The sequence below is a fragment of the Cheilinus undulatus genome, linkage group 9, assembly GCF_018320785.1.
Source record: "Cheilinus undulatus linkage group 9, ASM1832078v1, whole genome shotgun sequence".
Classification (NCBI taxonomy): Eukaryota; Metazoa; Chordata; class Actinopteri; order Labriformes; family Labridae; genus Cheilinus; species Cheilinus undulatus.
The window spans coordinates 49,001,773-49,027,947 of record NC_054873.1 but is presented as its reverse complement, the minus strand read 5'-3'; the positions used below and the strand labels follow the sequence as shown (position 1 = coordinate 49,027,947).

General features: G+C 40.5%; 2 protein-coding genes across 4 annotated transcripts in view; both read right to left on the bottom strand.

Annotated features, from left to right (window-relative positions):
- fgd4a (FYVE, RhoGEF and PH domain containing 4a) overlaps window positions 1-12,508 on the bottom strand; it is a 139,853-nt gene extending 127,345 nt beyond the window's left edge. The window contains exon 1 of the mRNA XM_041795388.1: window positions 12,273-12,508. Coding sequence (XP_041651322.1) covers window positions 12,273-12,369 — 97 coding nt within the window. The 5' untranslated portion in view covers window positions 12,370-12,508. The remainder of the gene's footprint in view (window positions 1-12,272) is intronic.
- A 1,661-nt stretch (window positions 12,509-14,169) lies between these two features.
- bicd1a (bicaudal D homolog 1a) overlaps window positions 14,170-26,175 on the bottom strand; it is an 83,306-nt gene continuing 71,300 nt past the window's right edge. For all 3 annotated transcript variants that reach the window (XM_041794778.1, XM_041794780.1, XM_041794779.1), the window contains one exon: window positions 14,170-18,878. Coding sequence is in view for 1 of the 3 variants with exons in the window: in XM_041794780.1 (XP_041650714.1) it covers window positions 18,873-18,878 (6 nt within the window). In the remaining 2 variants the exon portion in view is untranslated. The remainder of the gene's footprint in view (window positions 18,879-26,175) is intronic.

Below are 26,175 nucleotides of genomic sequence, written 5' to 3'. Positions count from 1 at the left end.
TGGAGCATCATAAAAGGAAAAATCCAGCAAAGAAGACCGAGCTAGAGTCCTACATTAGACAAGAATGAGACAACATTCCTCTCCCAAAACTCCATCAATTGGTCTCCTCACCTTCCAGACGTTTACAGACTGATGTTCAAAGACGAGAGGATGCTACACAAACATGGCACTGTCCCTACTTTTTTGAGATGTGCTGCTGCCACCAAATTCAGAATGAGTTGATATATTAATCATAACATGGTAAAATGACGGGACCAAAATGGTGACACCAAACACTGACATCACCACAACACCATCCCCATTGTGGAGGACAGTCATGGCAGCATCATGCCGTGGGGATGCTTCTCAGCAGCATCATGCCGTGGGGATCATTCTCAGCAGCATCATGCCGTGGGGATGCTTCTCTGCAGCATTGTGCTGTGGGGATGCTTCTCTGCAGCATCGTGCTGTGGGGATGCTCTCGGCAGTGTCTTGCTGTGGGGATGCTTCTCGGCAGCATCATGCCGTGGGGATGCTTCTTAGCAGCATCATGCTGTGGGGATGCTTCAGGGATGCTTCTCGGCAGCATCATGCTGTAGGGATGCTTCTAGGCAGCATCATGCCGTAGGGATGCTTCTCGGCAGCATCATGCTGTAGGGATGCTTCTAGGCAGCATCATGCTGTAGGGATGCTTCTCGGCAGCATCATGCCGTGGGGATGCTTCTCGGCAGCATCATGCCATAGGGATGCTTCTCGGCAGCATCATGCCATAGGGATGCTTCTCGGCAGCATCATGCCTTAGGGATGCTTCTCAGCAGCATCATGCTGTGGGGATGCTCTTCAGCAGCATATCTCAGCATTCAGTCTCTAAGGGAACTACAGATCGGGAGAAGATTTATTTTCCGGTCAGACAATGAGCAGAAGCATACAGAGAATGATACAAAGAAACGGTTTAAAGACAATAACAGGAACGTTCTGGAGTTGCCAAGTCAAAGCCCAGACCTCAGTCCAACAGAGTCCAGAGTCCAGATATCTAAGCCTGTTCGAGTCCTACCCACACAGACTCAGAGCTGTGATTTCAGTCAAAGGTGACTACTAAATACTGACTTAAAAGGGGGAATATTTATGCTGCCAGTTATTTTACATCACAGGTTTTTTTATTTTATTGACAGAAACCTTTTTTTCACTTTGGCATCAAAAAGATGAAAGAGTGAAACTTCTAAAGGAGGTGAATACTAGTTACAGGCAGTGAATTTAAAAACCGTACCACTGGCATGACCACAAAGCACAGAGGGGAAGAAACGTTCCCCACTGACCTTTAAGAATTTAAATCACACATGAAACAATGCCCATCCACATGCAGAGCTGTGATATATGTCAATACTGACGTGGTACAGCAAAGCACGGCACATAAAAAGCAGTTATCTCTGAGCCATCATGAAGCGAGCTGCACAACAGAAGCTCTGTCTGCTGCAGTGAGTTAAAGCCCGCCGAGGACAGGGAGAGGTTCAGTTCAGGATGAATGCACATCAGAGCTGCAAAACAATCCACGGAGCAGGAGGCAAGCAGGCCACACTGCATCTGATTCACAGAGTCCCACTGCCTCTGTCCAAGCTCTGAGGAAACAAGCCTGTCCTTTGTTAGCCAATGATACAGCTGTCCTCACTGCAGCAGCTCCAACCCAAACACCCACAGGCTATTTGTGCTTTAAACACTAAAGACGTTTTCACCCAGTATGTTAGTTATAATAACAAAGACAGTCAGCCACTTTGGTGTCATTATAAAGCAATGACATTCAATTCAGTTTAAATACAGCTGTATTATTTGTGCTCCTCTTAAAACATGACTAAACACACAGAGCTCTTTACAGGATGTGATGGCAAAGATAGAAACGAGCTTAATGTGGAGTTCTAACATATTTGTCACACTTTTTTGTTTTAGATCATCACAGAAATTTAAATATTAGTCAAAGATAACTTGAGTAAATACAAAAGATAGTTTTAATCATTAAGGGAAAAAGGCATCCTAACCTACCTGGCCCTTCATAATTCATCTGTGATTAGCCACATTTTTTTTAAAGCTGAGCACACCCAGGTCTTAAACAGAACCTGTCTGACAAAGTGAAGTAAGCTAAAAGATCTCCAACTCATCATGGAACCATCTAAAGAAATTCAAGAACAGATGAGAATCAAAGTCACTGACATCTATCAGTCTGAAAAGGGTAAATAATACATTTCTAAGGCTTTGGGACTCCAGTGAGAGCCATTACCCACAACTGGGGAAAACTCGGAACAGCTGCGAATCTTCCCAGGAGTGGCCAGACTACCAAAATGACTTCAAGACCGCATGGACAACTCATCCATGAGATCCCAGAAGAACCCAGAACCACATCTAAAGACCTGCAAGCCTCACTGACTCAGTTAAGGTCAGAGTTCATGATTCAACAATCAGAAAGAGACTGGGCAACAAAGGCATCATAGAATTTCAAGGCCAAAACTACTGCTGCAGTGTTAATTTTGGCAGCTGTTTTTAATTTTTAACATTTTAGTCTAGTTTTAGTCCATAAAAAGTTCTCACATTTTAGTCTTTACTTTTAGTCCAAGCATTTATTCTCTTGCCTAAATCTGGTACTAAATCATGGTAGTGTGTTCTCTGCCAAACCTGGGGTCCCTGCTTTCTACAGCTGAGAGGCAGAATAGATACAGATGCATTGTTTTCTGACAGATTTACCCACAGTGGAGAAATATCAAGGATGCTGAATGTATGATGAAAACTACATCACATTTTAGTCTAGTTTTAGTCATCTTGATGAAAACTAAACAAAGTTTTTGTCAGTTTTAGTCATCACAAATCTATTTTTGTTAGTCCTAGTCTGTTTTTTGTCATGGAAAAAAGGCTGTCAACAAACATTTTAAGTCATAGTTTTAGGGCGCTTTCTCATTAGGCCCAGTTGTTTTGAACCGCGCCGTGGCACGATTCTTGCCCCTCCCCCTTCCCACGCTGGCTTGCTTTCACACTAGCAACACTGAACCGTGTCAGGGCGAACTTGCATTTTTACTCTGAAACAGCAGGTGGCGGTGTGCACGTACCTGGTTTACAACCCCCCAAAGGAGGAGAAAGAAGAGGAAGCTACCATGATAACCACTGGGTTCATGATCTGAGCAAAGATTATTTTTGTTTTGACCCGGCAAAAAGTCCATCCTGCAGCCATTAATGATTAAAATCACTTTTAAGATACCAGCAACTTCACTCTTCGTATCTGCACATCTACCACAGCTCAGAGGATTAAATGGGCTTGCACTGCGCAGATACAGTGGTTTTTGAGGTGACAGGAGACTTTTATTGCCTTTGCACCTCCTCTCACTGACTCCAACTTGTGTTCATCTGTAAGGTTAGTCACAACAGACCGTTTATTGACTGGATTCTGATGATTTCAGCCCTTTATTAAGGAAAATGTGAACGACCTGCCGCGCTGTGGCAGGTTTTACAACGATGTCATAAAGCTGATACGCTCCGTCCCATATCCAAGCGCGGTTGCATTCACATTTTATCCAAACCGTGCCAGAGTCCACTTGAATCGGTTCCGAGACCAGCTCCCCAAGTGGGCCTGGGCCTGATGCCTGGGCATGGTTTGTCTGCATTCACACAACCCAAACGAACTGGACTTTGGGCTCAAGTACACTCAGATCCAGTACCGGGCCCCTAGTGTGAAAGCCACCTTAGTCGACGAAATTAACACTATACTGCTGACCAAAAAGAACATGAAGACTCGTCTCACATTTGACTAAACACATCCTGATGATCAGCAATCAGACAGAAGTTTTGGCAGGTGTCCCATTCCATCTGGAGTCAAACTAACACAGCATTTCATCAGCAGAACATCAGACCAACAGTCAAACATGGTGGTGGTAGTGTGATGGTCTGGATCAGGACCTGGACCACTTGAACCATGAATTCTGCTCTCTAGCAGAAATCCTGAAGGAGAATGTCCGACCATCAGTTCATGTCCTCAAACTCAAGCACACTTGGGTTATGGAGCAGGACCATGATCCCAAACACACAGGCAAGTCCACCTCTGAATGGATAAAAACTAAATGAAGGTTCTGGAGTGGTCTAGTCAAAGTCTGGACTTAGATCTGACTGAGATGCTACTAGGGCTGTAGTAATAGATTCTTTTTGTAGTCAAGTTCTCTATCGATTCTTCTGACGATGAACCGAGTCAGATCAGTCACTGTCTGTGGCAATAGCGTGTTTCTATTTTATTTGTGTCAATTTATTATCAATATAAGTCTTGTAAAGTTATTTGGGATGCTGAAACTTTTTGAAAAATACGTTGCAATCAAGACGTCAGTGTGCTGATTTTTAAATAATTTATAATTAAATGTATAACGAAGCACCAAAACAGGACTTGAATCGTGTCGCCTGACCATCTTCTGTGAAACCGTCGGGGTCAATCAGTGAAGTTTATGAATTTCCCTGAAGTCTGCAGACACAAACTGAACGCTGTCTCACACCAGAGAGTCATGCAGGCGAGATCAACTCGGAGATCTACGTAGGTTCACCGGTGCAGGCGTAGTGCCATATCTGCCATAAAGCTGCAAATTTTTTGATTCGAATCACCCAAATAGTTTAAGGAATCATTTCAGCCCTAGATGCTACATGACCTTAAACAGGCCGTTCATGCTGGAAAAACCTCCAATGTGGCTGGATAAAACAATTCTGAAAAGAAGAGTGGGACAACATTCCTCCACAGTGATGAGAAAGACTCAATGACAGTTATAACAAACGCCAAGGATGGAACAACCAGATATTAGGTTTAGGGGGAAGGACGTTTTCACAAAGATCCAGGTCGGCTTGGTTGTCCTTTAATAAATGAGATTGTCATTTAAAAACTGACTTTTGCATTTACTCAGGTCGTCTTTATCAACTGTTAAAATCAGTTTGATGATCTGAAGCATTTAAGTGTGACAAATATGCAAAAAAAGACACCAGGAAGGAGGAAATACATTTTTACAGCATGGTATCTCTGTGTAGAACCTTAAATAATCTATAAAGATTATTACAACCCTAACTCTGCTTGTATTTATTACATGATTGCATGGCAGCCTTGAAACATAGCTGACAAGAAAATAATTCATTGGTGTTTACATCTAAAGATTACTGGGCAAAAGGACGGCAGACCTACAGACTTCATATCTGCATACATCCAAGGAAAATGGACACCAACCAGATATGAAGGATCATACAGGAGATTTCCAGTAAGAGCAAGATGACACATCATTTATAGTGGTGCTGATTTAGCTCCCTTTTGCTCTAGAAAAATGGTGCAACATCTTTATTATGACATGAGGACCACCTCAAAATCTTCTCTTAGTGGGAAAGTGGTGCCAAAGTTAGCACGAGTTCTCAAGTTGCATTCCTTACACATCAGCATGCACAGGAACACAGGCCTTGCACAAACACTCCTCTGTGCATTCGCTGCTACTTTAATTTTTTTTAAGTAGAAGGAGACACTGTGTGGCTTACTGGCTAGCAAGACCTTGGCAACAGGTGACGGAATGTGCGCACTGAGTTGAGAGAGAGGAGAGCAGCACATGCATTAGGCAGGAATGAGAGGATGTGTGTAAATGTAAACATGAGATGGGACAAATACATTAAATGTGTCAGACAATCGTACAAATATAAACATGCATTTGATCTGATTTTTTAAAAATTGTCAAAGGGCACTAAAACGGCTCTGAGGCTGCCGATTGCACAGCCTTGTTTTAAGGTTTTTGCACACCGAGTCTGTTCTTTTTGGAGGCTTTGTTTTAATCTGTAATCTGATAAAGAAAAAACATCATGCAATCAGCCTTCTCTAAGCCACACCAATCATGCTTGTATTGCTCAGGAAGATGCTACTAAAACTATTAATCTGATGCAAACGTATAAAAATGATCAAATCACATTTAAAGAGGGCTCCTTACCAGTCTTCTCAGGGGCCCAGACATTTTAGTGAGCAAGCCTGCTGCTCAGGATGATCCAAAATAAAACTAACAAGCTGCATGAAGTCAAAATACGACGGCTGTGTGAGCCGTCTAAAAAGCTGCAGGATCAGGCAGCATGAATAAAAACGTGAGATCATTAAGACTTGTTTTTAACCCAGTCGAACGGAAAGACCTCCAACTGCGCCAAAGGAACGCTTGTTTGCTTTATTTGGTGCTTTCTCTTTGGAAAACGAGCCAGAGTTCATGTCGGATAGGATGGATTCCTCCAGAAACAGGAGGATTGATACGTTTGTAGAAGCTCACTAATGAACAGAAGCACTGCCACTCTGAGCAGGGAGAAGAAGGACTGGATGAGGAGGGTAAAGGTTCGCTTTAATGAAGACACAGAGGAAAACTGACTCATTTATGTTGTCATCCTCAAACAGAGAGAATCTGAGCTCTCGGCCTCTGGATGGAGTTTTACTAGGCCGCTACGATCCAGAGACAGGAGAGCTATTATGTTCTCAGTCTGTCCGTCCATCCACCTCCTCAGGACATTCTTGTCTGTGATTTCATTTCAGAAATCTTCGATCGATTTCCTTCAGATTTTGCACAAATTTCCGCTACAATTCAAGGATTAACTGCTTAGATTTAAAGGTCAAATGTCATCAGGCTGACCCTTCTATCTGGTTCCTCCTCTGTAATTTTACTCATACTTCTAGTTTCTCTCCTTCCCTGGCTGACAAAGACAAAATTCCTTGGATAATAAAATGCGATCAATCATAAACCTGATATTAGTCCGTGAATTATGGACAGCAAGCTTTATCATTATCTACAGGCCAAAGCAGATGTAAAAATCACACGATATTGCATTTATATGAAACAGAATCTTAATAAAAGTAGCTGAATTATGCAATCCTGGCGTCTGCTGATGAGGGAATAAATCTATGGACATCTGACTCAATAAACGCTCACTCAGTGATTCAGTAACAGCACACCTCTAGGTATTCTCGCTGTGACCTCACTTCCTGTCATGCAACTCTTTATTGGACGCTTGTGACTGGCTGCTAATGGACGTCTGAGCTTATCAGAGGTAATAAAACTTCAGAGCAAAGTTCAGATCAACCAGTCACTTTCCTCATCCAGCTTCATGTTTGCACATGAACTCTGCAGAGCTGCAGGATCAGGCGAAGCCTCGTCTGCGCTGACAGCGGCACGCTGCACTGACATGTATTTGGATTCCAGTTTTCAGAGGATAATAGAAAGCTTAGTCAGAGTGAAGCCAGGGCAAACTTTCAGGTACAGCTCTGATAAGGATTCATCAGCTGGAGACAGATCTAAACATACAGACAGAAATACACATGGCTGTCTATCAGAGAGTCTCTGCATATTTCTCAAAGTTGCATCATAACCACGCTAAGTTCCCATCCTCCTGTGATGAAGCAGTGGCCTCTGTAGGGGGACGAAATGTGCCCTCCAGCACGTCGGTGCTTACAGACAGGCTGGGACATGTCTTTGAAAGCTTCATACCTGCTGAGCAGTGGTGGAGGGTAAACACGGTGATAAAGTAGGCGTGTTTCAGTCTGAATATTCCACGCTTTCCCAACCAGTCTGACAAAAACATGACGACTAAAGCGAGACCTGCAGCAGCCAGCAGGTCAGAACACTGAGTCACCGGGCCAGATCAACACTTTAAAGCCTCTAACGGCCTAATTCTCAAGGTTTAATAGCACTACAACACAGCACAATGTTTAGACTACTCAGTGGTGGAGTACGGTGGCCCTGAAAGGCAAGTGCAAAACCATTTCACTATATAAAAAAAATAAAAAAAAGAATAAAAAACAAACTAAAACCATAAAAACCATACCCAAAGTTCATATTCTTTCAAATTAAAAGCAGGCCTGTATCCAAGCAGAAAAAATCAGAAAAATCCAAAATAAAACAATGGTTTCAAATGCTGAATTGTAGGATTTTAACATAGGGAGATTAAATGTGGTTAAAAACAGAAATATTTTTATTAATAGGGATTAAAAGTTTTAGCAGTTTAATGGTCCTAGTAAAAAAAGTTTTAATAAAGAACAAAAACATTTTAAACATCTGACATTAAAAGCAACAGCTTTAGTGAATTGAAAATACATTTAATGTAATTAAAAAAGTTTCACGAAAATTAAAAAAAATCATTAAACAAAATGCAAAAAAATTAAGTCAACAAAGGAAATGTAAATTCCAAATTTAAAAAAATCTTGTGAAACATAAAACATTTAAAGATACAGTATTTCAATTTTTTACTGAAATATTGATATCAGGGGTTATTTCTGTTATAGTTTTCTTTCTGGAGGTTTTACAGTATCATGTACGGTGGCCTGGAGGTGAGATACAAAATTACAAACTCTGAAACAAAAAAACAAAACAAAATAACATTACCCAGAACTTTTTAGCATTCATCACTAGTTATGAAAAAAAAAAAATCATTAGCAAAATACTTTTACAAATGAAAAAACAAATTAACATTTTTCAAGACAAATGTAAAAAAAAAAAAAAATTAAAAATGGCAAAGCCTAAAACACTTTTAATCAAAACTTTTTTTCATTTCATGAAACACATTTACAATTTAGAATAAAAAATGACTAAAATTTTAATTCAAGTTTGTTATTCAAGTGTTTCAGACTTTTTGATCTTGTATCAGATTTTTAGGGTCCTCGCTGCCCAAAGGGCAAGGACTCGTCCGTTTCTTTCTTATTATTCCACAACCACTTTAAACCTTAATTTGACCCCCTAAACATGCTCAAAAACTCACCAAAATTGGCACACACCTCAGATTCTGTGAAAAATTTGATAAAATGAAAAAATTAACTCCAAACATGCCAAATGTGCTCTCTAGCGCCACCTAGGCACACTAAAATGGCCCTCACGGCCAGTAGGAATGTCGTAGAGAGATCAAACCAACGTTGAAACGCTCGTCTCATCGAGACCCACGAATCACGCACTGACACCCCTAACCTATCTCAAACAGGAAGCCGGCAATTTGCCTTTCAAATAAAATTTTCCAGGCAAATAGGTCTCCAAACAAAACGTATCTCTGCCTAGGCCGTAAATGGTATCAGCTTGAAATGTGCAGAGAAGACACACTAGGCCATGCTGATCAAAAGTTCTGAAGGAATTTGTTGTTTCTCGAACGGTTTCCGAATGACAAGCCCTCAGAGTTGGTAAACCACGAAGAAGCTCTCACAGCTCCTCCCATTCAAATGAATGGGGTGAGTGGGATTCAGCTCCACATAAGCTGTGGCAGTTACGCCTCTACACAAAAAAACCAAAGGTCCTACAGCTTTAAAAATGACATGGATGGATTCCTGACAAAATTTACAACAAAACATCTTATTTTTAGAGAGATTTGGTCAAAATTGTGGCATCTGTGAGGTGAGGTTCAAAAAAATTTCAGTCAATTTGACTCCTGAAAAAAAGAGCCGTTGGTGATGATGTCACTCACTGATTGACTGATCAAAGCAGCTGGTCATGTGACTCACTGAAGGCGGGAAAATGGAATGCGTAATACACACCCATTATAAAGTCTGAGGCTCCTGACAGAGCTGCAGAAAAATTCTCTTTTTCTACAATTCTAACTAAGGATGAAAATATTTATGGACATGAAGTCTTCAGATATGATCATCTCTGACAGTGAAAAATGTGCCTCTATCAGCTGTAAATACTGAACAAACAAATCACTTCTTTAATCATCATTTCTTACATTTTTACGTCTGTTTAAAGGTCTGAAATGTTTTGTTTTGTTCATCCTAAAACCTAAATTGTGTGATTTAAGAACTGCAGTTTTAGGTTTGAACAACATTTAAATATAAGTATTGTTATCGGTATCAGCTAAGAAGCTGGTAATTTAAAATTTTGGAACTAATACAGATCAATTTGATGAAAAGTATGCACTCTTTATTCATGGTCTCCCTTTTAAATTTGGCGACATGACAAAAGCAAATGAAAAAGTGCATAAAAACACAACAACAGAGCTGTATCTGCACATAACCTGAGGTAGTAGAAATGTTTTTTCACTTGAATAAAAATAAAATAGAACGAAAAAATTAAATGAAATTCTGTAAATAATAATTTTGGTCTCATCTTACCCAGGCATCTTAAAGTACATGAAAACTAAATTTGCACGGTTGAAAAGGAAATGTTTCATTCTCAATTTTTTGGGGCTACTTCTGTCAGCATCGCTTCAACACAAGGCAGAGCACTGCAGGTCGACTGTTGCTAGGTTACGCGGAGTGTTACATTCACGGTCTGAAATACTGTGTGAGTTTATGAAAACCTGCGAAACAGGTTGCCCTCTGCATCTCTGGCATGACCACAGGCTGGGTCACTTGGGGGTTGGTTCTGGGCTGCTAACTGAAAAGGCCTGCCTCATTGTAACGGGACATGTCCTGTCATGGCGGCCGCCAGAGGCCGAGAGTTCAATCACACCAACTTGCCTCTGTACCATGGAAACCCCCAGACTCCAGTGGGTTTAGACCAGCACAGCTCAGCTCTGCAGCCTCTCTCTCAGTACTACTAGTTTGAATTAAGGACTCCGTTCAATGACTACATCACCTCCTAGATCAGGGGTGTCAAACTCAATCACAGCAGGGGCCGGACTCTGGATTCAGGACTAACCTGAGGACCTAACAGGGTCACCTTTTTAACCATAAACTGTCGACCTTGTTTCACCTTGTTGGGACATGGTGGCCATCCACCAACCATCCACTACTCCTCCATCTGGACCATCCAGGGTTGCACGGCACTCATCAGTCAACAAGACTGTTTGAAAATGAGTCTTCATGTATTTCTGGGCCCACTGCAACTGTTTCTGCTTGTGAGCATTGGTTAGGGGGGGCTGAATAGTAGGTTTATACACGACTGCAAGACTATGGAGGATCCTACACCTTGAGGTTGGTGGGACTCCAGAGGCACCAGCAGCTTCAAACACCTGTTTGCTGCTTTGTAATGGCATTTTAGCATCTGGTCTCTTAATCTGATGAATTTGTCCGTCAGAAACCTTCCTCATAATGTCTTTATCTGCAGGAACCCATCTGTGCTCTCAATCAGCCACAAATTTCTTCACAGTACGATGATCACGATTAATTTTTCCAGAAATACGTAATGTTTTCATTCCTTGTCCAAGGCATTACACTATTTGACACTTTTCGGCAGCAGAGATCCTTTTTCTTTCCCATATTGCTTGAAACCTGTGGCCTGATTAATATTGTGGAACAGTGCATTTTGAGGTTTTTATTTCAAAAATAATAATGGCTGTCATTATGAAGTTTGTTCAGAAACATTTGAATTATGCTCTAACAGCTGATGACTTGAAAAATATTCTGCCATTTGCATTAATAGGAAAATTTAGGAAAATAAGAGAAAAATGACATTTGTTTAATAATATGGAAAGCAGTGTAGTGTGTTTTGCTGATGAGGAGGGTACTTAAACACGCCTTTTTGCCACCCAAGTGGGCAGTTTATCATTATTGTTAGAGCTTTTTACCTTTATTTGGACCAGACAGTTAAAGAGCAAAGAATGATGGGGAAAGAGACGTGCACCAAACAGCACTGAGCCCTGGAATTGATGCTGCGACCAGTGTGTCCAGGTCCATTACCAGCTGAGCTAGACTAGTGCCCAGGAGTGCAATTTTAAATGCATTTCCTCCTCACTATGAGAAATTTATGAATGAAAATGAACCGCTGCTTTTTCTGTTTAGTAAACACACCTCATGAGGGGCTGTTTTATTGAACAGAGTCATTATTTTACAGGGCAGCTTGAGCTGTACTCTCCATTATGTGTCATTGTTTTGATAGAGAGCCCCCTGGTGGTGGATTTTCAAATACTGTGAGGCATGAAAAAAATCTTGAAACCCAAAAATGTTAACATAAAAAAAATTTTATGATCCAGGAAATCATCACTTTATGTTTAAGTAGGCTACTGTTTGAAACAAATAGAATTTGCATTTCATTTTAGTATTTTTTGCAGCTCATTCAAAGGTTTTTGTGTCACATTAAATATTCTAGCCTTTCTCTGAATTATGCATTTTAAATGAAATCTTTCAGTATTCACTAAAATGTCAACTTAGTGAGGAAAGGTGTTGACAGTTGACCCTCAGGGCCACCGTACCATATGCTACCAAAAATAAAAACTGCACAAACAAGCGGATTAAATCAGATAGGAGAAAGATTTTCTTACAGCAGCAGTCCAGGAGTTCCCATGAGGAGCTACAGTTTGTTCTAGAAGACTACAGTAGAGGTAACTCTGTTATTCTGTCGTCTCTAAGTGACATTCTTCCCTCCTACCTTCCTCTGGCTCCGTCACGTCCAGACTCCTCTGTTTCCTCCGAAAAGCGACTCTGTTGAATCCCTCCATTCTGTGACAAACTGGCCGCTCCAGCATGGAGACGCTAAGTGACACAAACCCACGGTGACGGCCGGAAATCCCTCCTCAGAAAGGACAGAAAGTAAGGAGCGACTCCTCCTCCAGCAGGTAAAACTCTGATCTAAAACACCTGAGACGGTCTGACCCGTCTGCTCTGGTTAAGTCTAAAAACACCTAAAAACACAGTCTGAAGTTTGGTGAACAGCTGTCCACATCAGTGAGGAGGGTCGATCTTCATCAACCTCTGTCTGAGTCTGTGGGAGTCACCTTGATGTGGGTGTAACCCTAAGCCCCGCCCCTTTCCCATCTGTACTCACGATGAAGACCTCCGTATTATCTCAACAACACAATACTGTCTCTGTTAGAAAACAACAAACACACCAACACACTAACACAGATCTGACTAGTAAGAGCTACGGTGGCCCTGAATTTCCACCGAAAACTTTTCATTTACAGAACATTTCACTGAATGCTTGAAATATTTGAAAAAAATCAGGAAAATATTAAATGAAATGTACAAATATTAAAAAAACAAACTGACAAAAATCTATACTTATATTATATATCATAATACATTTAACAAAACTGAAAAGATGTTGCATGAAACACAAAAATAATTAACTAAAGGCAAAATTTTGGGAAAGAAAGATAAAAAGATTGTAAGATTTTTTCGAATGCAAATGCAAATGCAAATGCAAAAAAAAAAAAAAAAGACAAACATTTAATGAATGCAAAAACATTTAATGAAATGCAGAAGAAAACTTTCTCAAAATACAATAAAAACTTCTGGATCAAAAAAGCATAGGTTTGAAGGCAAATGTTTGAAGCAACAGCAAAAACAAAAAACAAAACAAAACAAAAAAAAATTCTGGCATAGTTTTTTTGAAACATAAAAATATTCAATAAAAATAAGAAATATTTTGTGAAATGGGAAAAACATTTTGTGAAGTGAAAAACATCCAAAGCTATTTTGTCTCTGGGTTTTTAAGCTTTACTCTCTTCTGTATGGATGTCAAAGTACTTTGCAGACCTGTTTTTAAAGTACAGCTCTAATGAGGATATTATATTTATTATCAATAAATAACAAAATTAAAAACAAACAAACAAAAAAAAAACCTTGTGGAATGCAAAAACATGTAAACATGCAAAATCATTTAGTGATGTTCAGAAGTATTTTGTGAAAGTCAACATTTAGGAAAGTTTCCATAAAATAACAAAAAGAAACTTAAGTTGAATTCAGGGCTGCATAGTGGCCTGAGGGTTATCATGGTACCTCACAACAGCTGGTCTGAGTCCTGGTCAGTCAGGGCCTTTCTGCTGGAGTCTGCATGGTCTCCCTGTGTATGCATGGGCTCAGTCCTGGGACTCTGGGCTCTCCAACAGTCCAAAAACATGCTCATTAGGTTAACTGGTGACTCTAAATTGTGGTTACGTGTGAGTGAGATGGCTGGCGGTTGTCTCCATATGTCAGTTCTGGTTGATTGGGACCAGACCAGTTCACTGCCCACAACCTCAAATAGGACAAGTGGTATAGATGAAGGATGGACGGATTAAAAAAAATGAAAGAAACATTCTGTATTTGTTGCCATTATATTTTTAATTTATTTTGAATATATTTGTTGTTGTTGTTTTCTCACAGTAGAAGTATCCTCGTATAAATAAATGCATGCTTGTGCACTGATTCCAACTGCAGCATCATCTGCAGTAATGTGAAAGAAACACAGACACAGAGTCACATAGAAATCCAAGGGCAGGTCGTTTATTCACTTTTTGAATCCAATGATCTCAGTTTCAAATGGGGAGCGACGCTCACTGAAACCCTCAGTAGTACAACATTTTTCTACCATCATTTTTAATCCAGTTTTTGTTCTTTCTTTGGGTTAGTCTCTCTCCGTTTACTGTTATATTGTGCAAACAAACCAGGAGTCACCAATGAGCCAGCATGGCTTCAGAAGCTACTTTTGGACCACACTTTTTTTTTTAAATCACTCTGTAGCTGCAAAAAGTACAATTGAAACAAAGACAGATCCACAGATGCACACAGAGAACAGAAAGAGTCATCCATTGCCGATGAGACAGGGATGATAACAACACTTTACTGGCTTTATAGTTTCAGTTTGTTTCAGATCCTTCTCGAGAAAGTTTGCATTCTTTTCAGTGAGGAGAACATTTACATTGATGAGGGTTAAAATCAGAGAGAAACATCACATTACATCCGTGTCAGTAAGACTTTGCTCCATTAAAACAGTCTCTGTCTGTGTTTGAGAAGAGCCGGGGTCACGTGTTCTCTGTCGACCTGCTGGTTAGTTCACGGGGTCCGAAATAGTCTGAAGATTTGGGTGAATATGTTTCTGATCACTCTTAAATAATGTATTGCTTTAATGCATAGTGCATAATTGTGCTTGGACAGTATTGCATACTGTTGAAAGGAAGCATGTGGAGAGAGAGAAACATGGAGACTTCACAACAACAAACAGGTGTGGCATTGGTATCAGAAATGTTACTTTGACCCTGTTACACTGTCCATTAACATCCATATGGGGTAATCACATACAAAGTTGACTGCACTTTAGTACGGGTTTACATTTACACTACATCTCCAGTGATGGCTGTGAAAGCAACCAGAGCTGGACAGATATTTTCTCATTAGTCTGACACACTCTGATTTAGCTTTGATTTTTAAGAAAAAGCTAATCACTGATTGGCTCACATGGAAGGGGCCGCAGTGCATTGGCTGTTTCCTTTATAATAAAAGTTGTCAGCCCTAGTCACGATTTTTTAGGCTTTATGATAACTAGCTTAGTTCTTGCCAGTGAGACAAGGTGGAGAAGAAATCTTAAGTACTTAAAACTTCAGAAAAGTGAAGAGCAAGGGGAAGAGTGCTGCCCAGAAAGTTCTTATTCTTGACCTCAACCAAAACAGACTTGCGAGCCTGCAGAGAGACGAGGCAGCAGGCTCCAGTTGTAGTCCATCGTTCTTTTCTTTCAAATGAAGTTGTATCCTCTGACATTGCTGCAGTGTTATAACACCTGACAGGCATTTCTGTTTAATACAATATTGACTTACTGTAATTAACTCTGTACTTGCTCTTTTTGTGAACTGTCGACAACTGCAGATCACATTAGTTGGTGGGGTTGTCTTTAAAACCCTCTGAGCCTGGCGTTGTCATATATGACAAGAAGAGACACATGTTATATAAAGGTAAATAACTTGTGAAGCATAAATCGTAGTCCTCTGTTGTGCCGTTATAATGAAGCTACCCACGTCTTTGTAGCTCTTATAGATGGTTTTCTAGCAAGCCTGGGACTCTGGTTACTTTCCAGGGTCTTTAAAGAGTAAATCTACACCAGAAACTCCCATATTTAACGTCTTTTAATATACTCTTCAATCCATTTTCAATCACTCCTCTCAGCTGCCAGCTGAGATGCTGGATAGCTTGGTGGGTTACCCTGCTGACTTTGGAATGGGAGATTGATGGTTTGAATCCCAGTCAGATCCTTAACTCTGGATAAAGGCAGCTGCAACATCAGGAGTGCTTTCTTCCAAGTGGGGAGGGCAAACCAAACCTGGGGGCAGGGCTAACTCCCCACATGACATCATGAGGGGAAAATCCGAGAACGGCTTGTTTCAGCGCACATTTTCTGAAAGGTAGTGCGGGGGATTTTTCTGGTATTTGGGGGGATTGTGTACAGACCAGGGGCACATATTTTTGGTAGAAAAACCTGAAAAAGTGATCTTTGCATAATATGGCCCCTTTAAAGCCCAGGTTGTCCTGAGGAGTTTGATGTTCAGAGCTTGACTGTGCAGCACAGGGTTGATGTTATACAAGCTTTTAAGGACAAAAAGTCCAGGTGAGACACAATGGTTAAAAAATAGCTGAGGGTTCAGAAGGTAAACGTGAGCGCCGATTCTACCAGTTCAACCCAGATGAAGGCATTCAGACCACCTCTGCAGCTTGAGCCAACAAAGTGATATGTAATGAGATGCACCAGTGTTAATTTTGGTGACTGTTTTATATTTAGTCCTAGTTTTTAGATGATAATGTCTTAGTTTAAGTCACATTTGAGTTATTTTTACTATTTTTACTATCTAAAACATTTCAGTCCAGTTTTAATCAATAAAAGTCCTTTTATATTAGTCTTGACTCTCAGTCATAACAGTTATTTTCTCTGAACTATTTCAATCAGCCAAATTGTAAATGAATACATCTGTGAAACACCTGTATTAATGCACTATCAATACTTTAATTAATCTAAAATACACTGAAGGAAATACTGCCAAATCTTAAAATCTCTGCTTTGTCTTGCTATACACATGGTGGAGAAATATCATGAATTTAGAATGTCCAACAGTCCAGCACTAACTTTTTAGTCTCCTTGACAAAAACTAAACCTACTTTTCATCAGAGTTTTACCATCAAAGACCTATTTTTTACCAAATCTTAGTTTCATCTTCCTCGTGGATAAAAGGCATTCAGGATTACAACTGGGTGTCCGATTGTTCTGCATGAATCATAATACAATGCATAAACAGGTTATTTTACCCAGTTTAGACAATAAATAATGATTCACATCTGGTTTGGGCATTTGTGTACCAAGTGGTAATTTTTGTGTGGATGAACCTCAATGTGTACTGATATCTGATAGTTCAGACGGCATTCAGAGGTGGTCTGGGATGCTTTCATCCAGACCGGATTGGTTGTGCAGACACAGAGAGTTCTTGCAGGAATTAAAGACCGCCCCATCAATTGACTATTCTGCTGTACTCTGGTAGTAAAAAAACAACAACATTGCTTTATTCATGTCCATCCAGCCTTACTGCAGTGATGGGAACTGTGGCACTTTTTAAATGCCCAGATTATTTGTCTCAGCTCTGGTTACCATCAGCTCTTTATCTGGTACATTTTTCCTTTTTTTTTATATCCTTAAAAGAAAAAATGAAAAAAGGGGGGAGCCAGCTCACGTGACTATCAAAAGTCTGCTCTTAAAACCAACTCGTCCTTGAACAACACATCATGGCTCCCTTGTGACTTCAAACAAAGTTGTCATTTCAAATGACAACATGAGGGAGAAAAGCTGTTAAAGAGGCCCTGCTAGCCTCTTAGCTTCTGGCTAATTCACCCATTCATTCTTAGTTTCACTGCACACAGCACGTAAGAATACCAAGCCACGGAGAGAGCCACAGAAAGGATGCACGGGCTGTTGATTGGATAAAAGAGGGGAGGGTGAGTTCTGACACTGGAGACATGTTGTTAATGCAATGTATGCATGCACGTACTACAATGCAGTCACCTAAAACCCATCATTAATGCAAACTGCAAACGGGTCCTTTGACATTTCTTGACTGCAGGAGGAATTTAATGACAGTTCTCTGAGGTCGTGACCAATAAGAGCTCATAGAAAGACACGGAAGACTTCATGGTGCGAATACGACGACAGAGACGCTAACACTAGAAGAGGCACACCTCTAGGGAATCCTCTGTCCTTCACTAATGTTAAAAAGATGGAGGCCAGTTCACTCCATGGTCACTTAAACCTGTGCAATTCAAAAGGCAAAAATAAAAAAGGCCAACAGCCCTAGTCCTGATGCCAACCACTCAGCCTCTCGTCTACCTCAGTCTTTACAGAGACCTGAGCTACCGTACAGACACACCAATCTCACTAGAGTCTGCTGTAAAAATAAATAAGAGGTATAAAATCATCTGTAAGCACATGATTGGTAAATAAAATCTCTGTATAAAAAACAAGCATTCAAAAAAAAGAGCAGTGACGTTAGAAAGGGAGCTGAAATCCACCCATCACCACAAGAAACACAGTTCCTGTAAAAACACCTTCTCCAGCCTCAAACCCAGGTTTTTCACACTCCTAATAATGCCTTACATGGTTCTGGATTATCACATTTGCTGATCTAACTTATCAAGTTTTGTCGAGTATTGTTAGGTGAGTTTTCAACCTGTTCACTAGAGCAGAAAAGATTGAGAAGTTCTGCTTTAAGTTGTCTTAATCACAGCAGTTTGTCTTTGATTTCATCTTGGAAAATGACAAACAACAAAGAGAAAACATTCCTGTAATAAATATCTCAAAAATATTCACAAATGAATATAATAAATAAGCAATAGAGGAAATAAATAATCAATAAATACTGATACCAGTAGGGGAAAAGATACCCCTGATTTGTCACTCTGGCGTTTTGCGCCTCAGTTCCTTTCTTTCCAGAGAAGAAGACGGCGTCCCGCTCTTCTTCTGCGACCCTGGTAACCAGGAGGCCAGCCTTGGGAGGGGGGGTCACTGAGTCCGTAAGCACCAGTTTGGTTGGCTTGGCTGGGGAAGGGGAGGTTATCTGAGGGAGCTCCCCTGTTTAGAGCGAATCGTCTCTGCAGGACTCCTACCAGGCCTGGCCCAGGCTGGAGCGGGGGACGTTAGGTGCCGGGAGGGTGAGGCTGCTGGGCGAGACAGTTACGAGGGTCACAGGGGGAGAGAGGGCTACTCCTGCTCAATAGGACTGTGTGGTCTGCCATTAATTTAGGACTGTAAGAATGCAGAGAGACAAGAAACACAATAATTGGTTATCTCATGGCTGCAGAGGGAAGAAACGGTTCATTGGAACAAATCTACAAGACATGACAAATACTGGCATGGTGCTTCTTAAAGAAATGAGTTCTCTGGGAAATATTCTCTCTCTATTTTTAAAGCAGTTTAAATGAGAAGATCAACTCTCATGTTTGACAGGAAAAATTCAATTTTCCTGTCAGTCAGACAATTTTTGAGAAATGTATGAATCATAGATGTAGTGTCAGCGTCAGCACCCGCTGGTTTCTAAAGCAGGGATCTGAAGCAATGTTGGTCACCATCTTTAAACTGCAGAAACTTCTGGCATATCTAGGAACAGACAGCTGTTTCAAGCTGGGTGCAAGTTTGCTGTGTGATGTCTACAGGGTGTGTGTGCTCCAGCCTGCACAGTCATGACTTTCATACCATGTGCTGCATGTTGGCTGTGTCTCCCTGCTGCCACAGCCCTGACTTTTTCCCAGAAGTTTTACCTCAATAATCTACTAAACCAGGGGTTCTCAAGCGTTTCAGTCTGCGACCCCAAAAATAAAGGTGCCAGAGACCGGGACCCCTGGTGACAAACCGGGGGCCTATGGAGGTCAGCAAAACCCTTGTCCACTGTTAAGTTAAGCTGTGATATCCACATTTTATATTCAACCTGAATAATAGTGACTCTTATCAAATAAAAAATGTTTTTTGTTCTTTCATGCTGTAGCAAAGCACCTTCTTACCTCCAATTTCCACATAGAGCAACTGCGCCATGATCTGCTGACGAATCGTACTGCAGAGCACACCGCTCCTTCTCTAGTCTATCAGAGCATTTCCACAGCCGGCGCTCCAGACCAGAAGCGGCGCATACCTGGAGCGCCACTTCACCCCGCTTCATTCGAGATACGCTGCAGGTCTATTTTCAGCGCCAGCTGCTGTTAAACCGTGTCAATACCCATCACCCAGAAAGCTCCAAACAAGAGGTCAGTAGAATACAATATAATACAATATAATAAAATAACTTTATTTATTCCCAAAGGGAAAGTCAAACCTCTAACCCTAACCCTAATATCTGGTTCTTTCAAAACAAAACACAATGCACAGACTCCCGGTCACAAATCATCACGATATCAACATTACGTCTCATCCTGCAGTGAGAGCAAAGGGTCACTGAGCTACAACGGTGCCACTGACGAGGAAAGGTTAACTTTTGAGGACATTTAGCCAAAGAATTTTAAATAGAACCACAGATCCTTCAAGCAAATTAACCTTTACATTTTCTAATGTACTCACCCAACAGCAGAAGCAATAATATCGTGGACCCATAACGGAAAGGATGATAAATTAAGCCCTCAAAAGATAAAATAGTCCGCTGTTGACATATTGGGCATATTGTTTATGCATGACACAATAATAAAATTTAATCAATCAATCAAACTATTCCTGCGTGAACTCACAGTTCTTCCATGATCAGGGCTGAACGCCGTGGCGCAGTGTTCTAGACTCACTGGGCGCGGTCGCTCTCCTTCGGTTGGAGCAAACCCGCGGTGCTTTTGTGTGGCGCACTCATCCGATGTGGAAATTGCTGGTTAAGATGTGAATCCTTTTTTCTTAAAAACTGATTTAGAATTGGTTGAAAATGGCAAAAAATTGTGGAAGATGGTGAAATGGGATTTTGAAAGTGGCCAAAATGGGTTTAAAGTGGTAAAAATGGGTTAACTGAAGCAGAAAGTAGGCAGAAATTGGCAGAAATGTTCAAAACAACCCGACCTCCCTGAACTCCTTGAGAACTGTCTGGGACCAGGACCTCAGGATCACTATCTCTGATGAACAATGGGACCGCATACTTAATCTTGTTCACACATCCTCTATATGCGCTAGACACAAACTTCTACTATGCAAGATCTTGCGTAGGAGCCACTTCACCAACACTAGGTTAGCCAAAATTTATCCAGACAGAAATGACGCCTGCAACAGATGTAAACTCTCGCCGGCTGATCACATTCATGTTTTGGTCATGCCCCAAACTTGCTGAATTTTGGCATGCCATCTTTAACACATTAGGAAAGGTCCTTTGTTGCACGGTGAACCCTGACCCCCTTGTTGCTCTTTTTGGAATGCCCCCAGCACTTGGCTGGTCCAAATCCTCACAACACGTTATTGCGTTCACCACCTTGCTTGCGAGGAGACTTATTCTCCTCAAATGGACTCACTCGTCCCCACCTATACACAATAGTTGGATTCAAGAAATCTTACAATGCGTGAGACTTGAGAAAATCAGATTCTCCCTGAATGGTTCCCTACAGGCCTTTAATAAAATCTGGCAGCCTTTCTTACTTCATATAGATACCTTACATATTGAAGCTGAAAAACAATGAACTACTGAGTTGTTGATTCTGTTTACTTATTATTATTATTGTTATTTGGTTACTTATTTATTTATTATTATCTCCCTTTTTATTTTTTTATTTGTCTTTTCCTTCCTTTCTTTGGTCTTTTTCTTTCTCCTTATTCATTTGATATTACTCACTGCTTGTCGATTCTTCCCCCGTTTGACTGTCTTGTCCATTTTGTCACTTGTGGTGTGAATGGTGATGAGTGAGAGGGTTATTTAGATAGGGAAGAGGTTCATGCCCTTTATTACATCCTGTTTTACAGAGACACTATTTTCATCTGGGACAGTTTAATGCAATTGAGAGTTGGCTTTTTGTTGTGCATTTATAATGTCATCATCCTTTTCTGTATTCACCCAATAAATAGAAAATCAGTAAAAATATTTGACAAAAAGAAATGTTCATAACAATAATCAAATGTCATTACAACAGGCAAAAATTGGCGTAAAAAGCAGTAGAAAGTGGTTAATAGACGGGATGATGGGTCAACAGAGGCGGAAAGTGGCAAGAACTGGTTTAGAAGTGGCAAAACCAGGCAGAAAAAAGGGGCTGATAAGGTTTAAAATGAACAAAAATGGGTTTAAAGAGGCAAAAATGTGTCAAAATTGGCAAAAATTGTGGAAAAAGTCATGAAAACAGATTAAATTTAGCAAAATTGGTGTAAAGTGGCAAATGAGACCCCCTCTCAGTGTCTTGCGACCCTGATTGGGGATATAATAAATCCCTGAAGAATGTGTGTCTGTTTCCAGCAACAGCACCACTGCCTGTGTGAAGATGCTTTAAAAGAGACATTACAGCTGTTAATGATGTCAGGCCAACTTGGCAAAGGATGAATGCACTCGGATGTGTTTATCATCCCTGTGGCATATTATACAGATGTAGATATACATTCTGTATCGGCTAAAAAGGCAGAAATTACTTTGTTTTGTATGAGAGATGCACATGCATTGGGGTTAAAAATAAGCCTTTAAGATTCTTAGCTCATGACACATGCATATTAGGCATATGAGAAGACACACTTATGCAGGCAGTCTGAAAGCACGCCGAAATGAAAATCAAGCTGTGACACAGCTTTCACACAGCCGTCACACACCCATTCTGATGGCTGTAAGAGGTGAGACGGGCATCAACCAACCTCAACAACAGCTACAGCATACCTCTAAGTTTTAGCCTTAAAGTAAAGAAAATACATGAGTTATAATAATTTAGCGCTGTACACATGAGCCAATAAGACATGAACCATGACCACATGACCACTTTTCCATGTTTCCTCGCTTCTTTTTGCATCAGGCTGCAAACTTAATTTCTGTAAAAATGTGCATTTTATTTGTCAGTTGTTTGCACTGTTGTGAATTAAGACAAATTTTGCACAAGTGCAGATGCTGAAGAGCAGTTTAGGGATCATTTGCCGGTTTTTGTGATTTGTTCTTTTTGACTAATTTGAAGTTAAACAGCCACAAAGCTGCTAAATCACATCCCTTTTAAGATTTTGTTATTTCTAACAGAGTGAGGTTTGAAGCTTCTGGAACAGGAGAGTGTTATTATTCTCATTTTAAGCTTTGAGAGAGAGCAGAAATATTTCCCAAAATGACAGAATATTCCTTTAAACCATGCCAAATACACAGGAAAGGGCTGTTATACTTTAAATAAATTAATTGGAGAGTGACTTTTAAAAAGAAAAGGGGTCAGAGGGGGCGGCTGAACTAAAAGAAAACTCAGATCTGTCAGCAGTTTCCAAGTTGTGAATAAAGACAACTTGTGCCCAGAGTAGATGTGATTAGTGTTCAGGTGTCAGACTCTAAGAGAGGAGTAACTGATGCTAACTGTAGCTACTGGCCAACTAGCATTGGTTTAAGCGACACTTCCAACATTATTAATCAAGCCTGTGGAGAATATGTAGGCTGTGTCATGAAGGTCTGTTGTTTATAGCAGAATAGAGACTACCAATCAAAATCAAGAAAGGTTGGGGCTTCTGATACAGACAAGTAGGGGACACATTTATCTTATTCTTCTCTCTCAGGTTCAAAGCTGCTGCCAGTCTAGGACAGGATTCTTTTACATTATGCTCAGGTTTTCTTGGTGATTCTTCCTCAATGAAAGGAAAATATTAAACACACAGGGGCTTTTAAAAAACACTTGAAGACTGCTATAAAGACTGCTATAAAGCCCTGCATTTCCTTAAACAGAGAGAAGTGTTAATCATTAATGCAAAATAAGAAACTTAAGCCATAACCAGTTTAATATTAGCTCAACAAAGTTAAAAATCTACGCATGCAAACATTTTTTTTCTGTGCAGAGGGTGAGTCAAACTATAATGTAAATATAGTCTATTAGAGAGGAATCTATGGATAACAGTGATTTTGTGCAGCTAGATAAATAAAACCCCAATTCCAAAAAAGCTGGGGCGCTGTGTACAATGTCAATGAAACAGAAGTTAATGATTGTCAAATCTCATCCACAATAGATCATAAACATAAACAAACTGAGACATTTTACCATTTCATGAAAAAATAGGTCTTTTTGAATTTGATGGCAGCAACACACCTCAAAAAAGTAGGGACAGAGCCATCAGTGTGTAGCATCCCCTTTTTTTTAACAACAGTCTGTGAACATCTGGGAAGTGAGGAGACCAGTTTATGGAGTTTTGGGGAGGAATGTTGTCCTATTCTTTTCTGATGTAGGATTCTATCTGGATCTTTCCTTTTCAGATGCTCCGAATGTTTTCTATTGATGAAAGGTCTGGACTGCAGGCAGACCAGTTCAGGACCTGGACTCTTCTCCTTTGAAGCCATGCTTTTGTGATGGGTGTGGTATATGGTTTAGCATGGTCTTGATGAAATAGTCGCAGCCTTCCCTGACAGAGACATTGTCTGGATGGGAGCATATGTTGCTCTGAAACCTCTCACCACTTTTCAGCATTGATAGTTCCTTTCCAGATGTTAGAGCTGCCCACGTCATAGGCAATGCAACCCCATACCATCAGAGATGCAGGCTTTAGAACTGAGCCAGGAGAACAAGCTGGATGCTCCTTCTCCTCTTTAGTTCACAGGACACAGTGTCTGTGGTTTCCTCTGACCACAGAACAGTTTTCCATGTTTCCTCTGACCACAGAACACTTTTCCATGTTTCCTCTGACCACAGAACAGTTTTCCATGTTTCCTCTGACCACAGAACACTTTTCCATGTTTCCTCAGTCCATATTAAATGAGCTTTGGTCCAGAGAAGACGGTGGTGTTTCTGGATCCTGTTCACGTATGGCTTCTTCTCTCCATGATCCAGCTTCAACTGTCATTAGTGGATGGCATGGCCAACTGTGTTGACAGACAATGATTTCTGGAATGTTCCTGAGCCCATGCAGAGATTTCACTACAGAATCATGCCTGTTTTTAATGCAGTGATGATATTATGGACTGCAGATGGAGGGAAATTCAAAGTCTTTACAATTTTTCTGAAATGACATACCCAGTCATGTCACTGACTGTTTGCCAATTAGCCTCATTAGTTGCAAAATTCTCCTACAGCTGTTTTTCATTAGAACGCTTAGTTTCCAGCATTTTGTTGTCCTGTCCCTACTTTTTTGAGATGTGTTACTGCCATCAAATTCAAAATGAGCTAATATTTATAATGTAATGCTAAAATTTTCAGTTCAACATCTGATATGTTGTTTATGTTCTACTGTAAATAAAATATGGGTTTATGAGATTTAACAATCATTGCATTCTGTTTATAATGACATTTTACATAGTGCCCTAACTTTTTTGGAATTGGGTGTGTAGATAGATAGATAGATAGATAGATAGATAGATAGATAGATAGATAGATAGATAGATACAGTCGCTAGAAAAAAGTATGTGAACCCTTTGAGATTTCTTGGATTTCTGCGTAAATTGGTCATCAAATGTGTTCATATCTTCATCTAATTCACAACAACAGACAAACACAGTCTGCTTAAACTAATACTGCACAACAAATGATATGTTTTCATGTTTTTATTGAACAAAACATGTAAACATTCACAGTGCAGGGTGGAAACAGTATGTGAACCCCTAGGCTAATGACTGGTTGACCCTCCTTTGGCAGCAATAACCTCAACCAAACATTTCCTGTAGTTACAGATCAGACCTGCACAATGGTCAGGAGGAATTTTGGACCATTCCTCTTTACAAAACTGTTTAAGTTCAGCAATATTATTCGGATGTCTGGTGTGAATTGCTCTCTTGAGGTCATGCCACAGCATCTCAGTCGGGCTGAGGACAGGACTCTGGGCCACTCCAGAAGGCGTATTTTCTTCTGTTGAAGCTTTCCTGTTGTTGATTTACTTCTATGCTTTGGGTCGTTGTCCTGTTGCATCACCCATCCTCTGTTGAGCTTCAGTTGGTGGACAGATGGTCTTAAGTTTTCGTACAAAATGTCTTGATAAAATTGGGAATTCATTTTTCCATCAATGACAGCAATCCGTCCAGGCCCTGAGGCAGCAAAGCAGCCCCAAACCATGATGGCCCCTCCACCATATTTCACAGTTGGGATGAGGTTTTGATGTTGGTGTGCTGTGCCTTTTTTTCTCCACACATAGCGTTGTGTGTTCCTTCCAAAAAACCCAATTTTGGTTTCATCTATGGACAGAATATTTTGCCAGTAGTGCTGTGGAACATCCAGGTGCTCTTTTGTAGACTTCAAATGTGCAGCAATGTGTTTTTTGGACAGCAGTGGCTTCCTCCGTGGCGTCCTCCCATGAACTCCATTCTTGTTTAATGTTTTACTTATTGTAGATTTGTCAACACAAATGTTGGCATGTGCCAGAGACTTCTGTAAGTCTTTAGCTGACACTCAATGTTTCTTCTTCACCTCATTGAGCAGTCTGTGCTGTGCGCTTGTAGTCAACTTTACAGGACGAC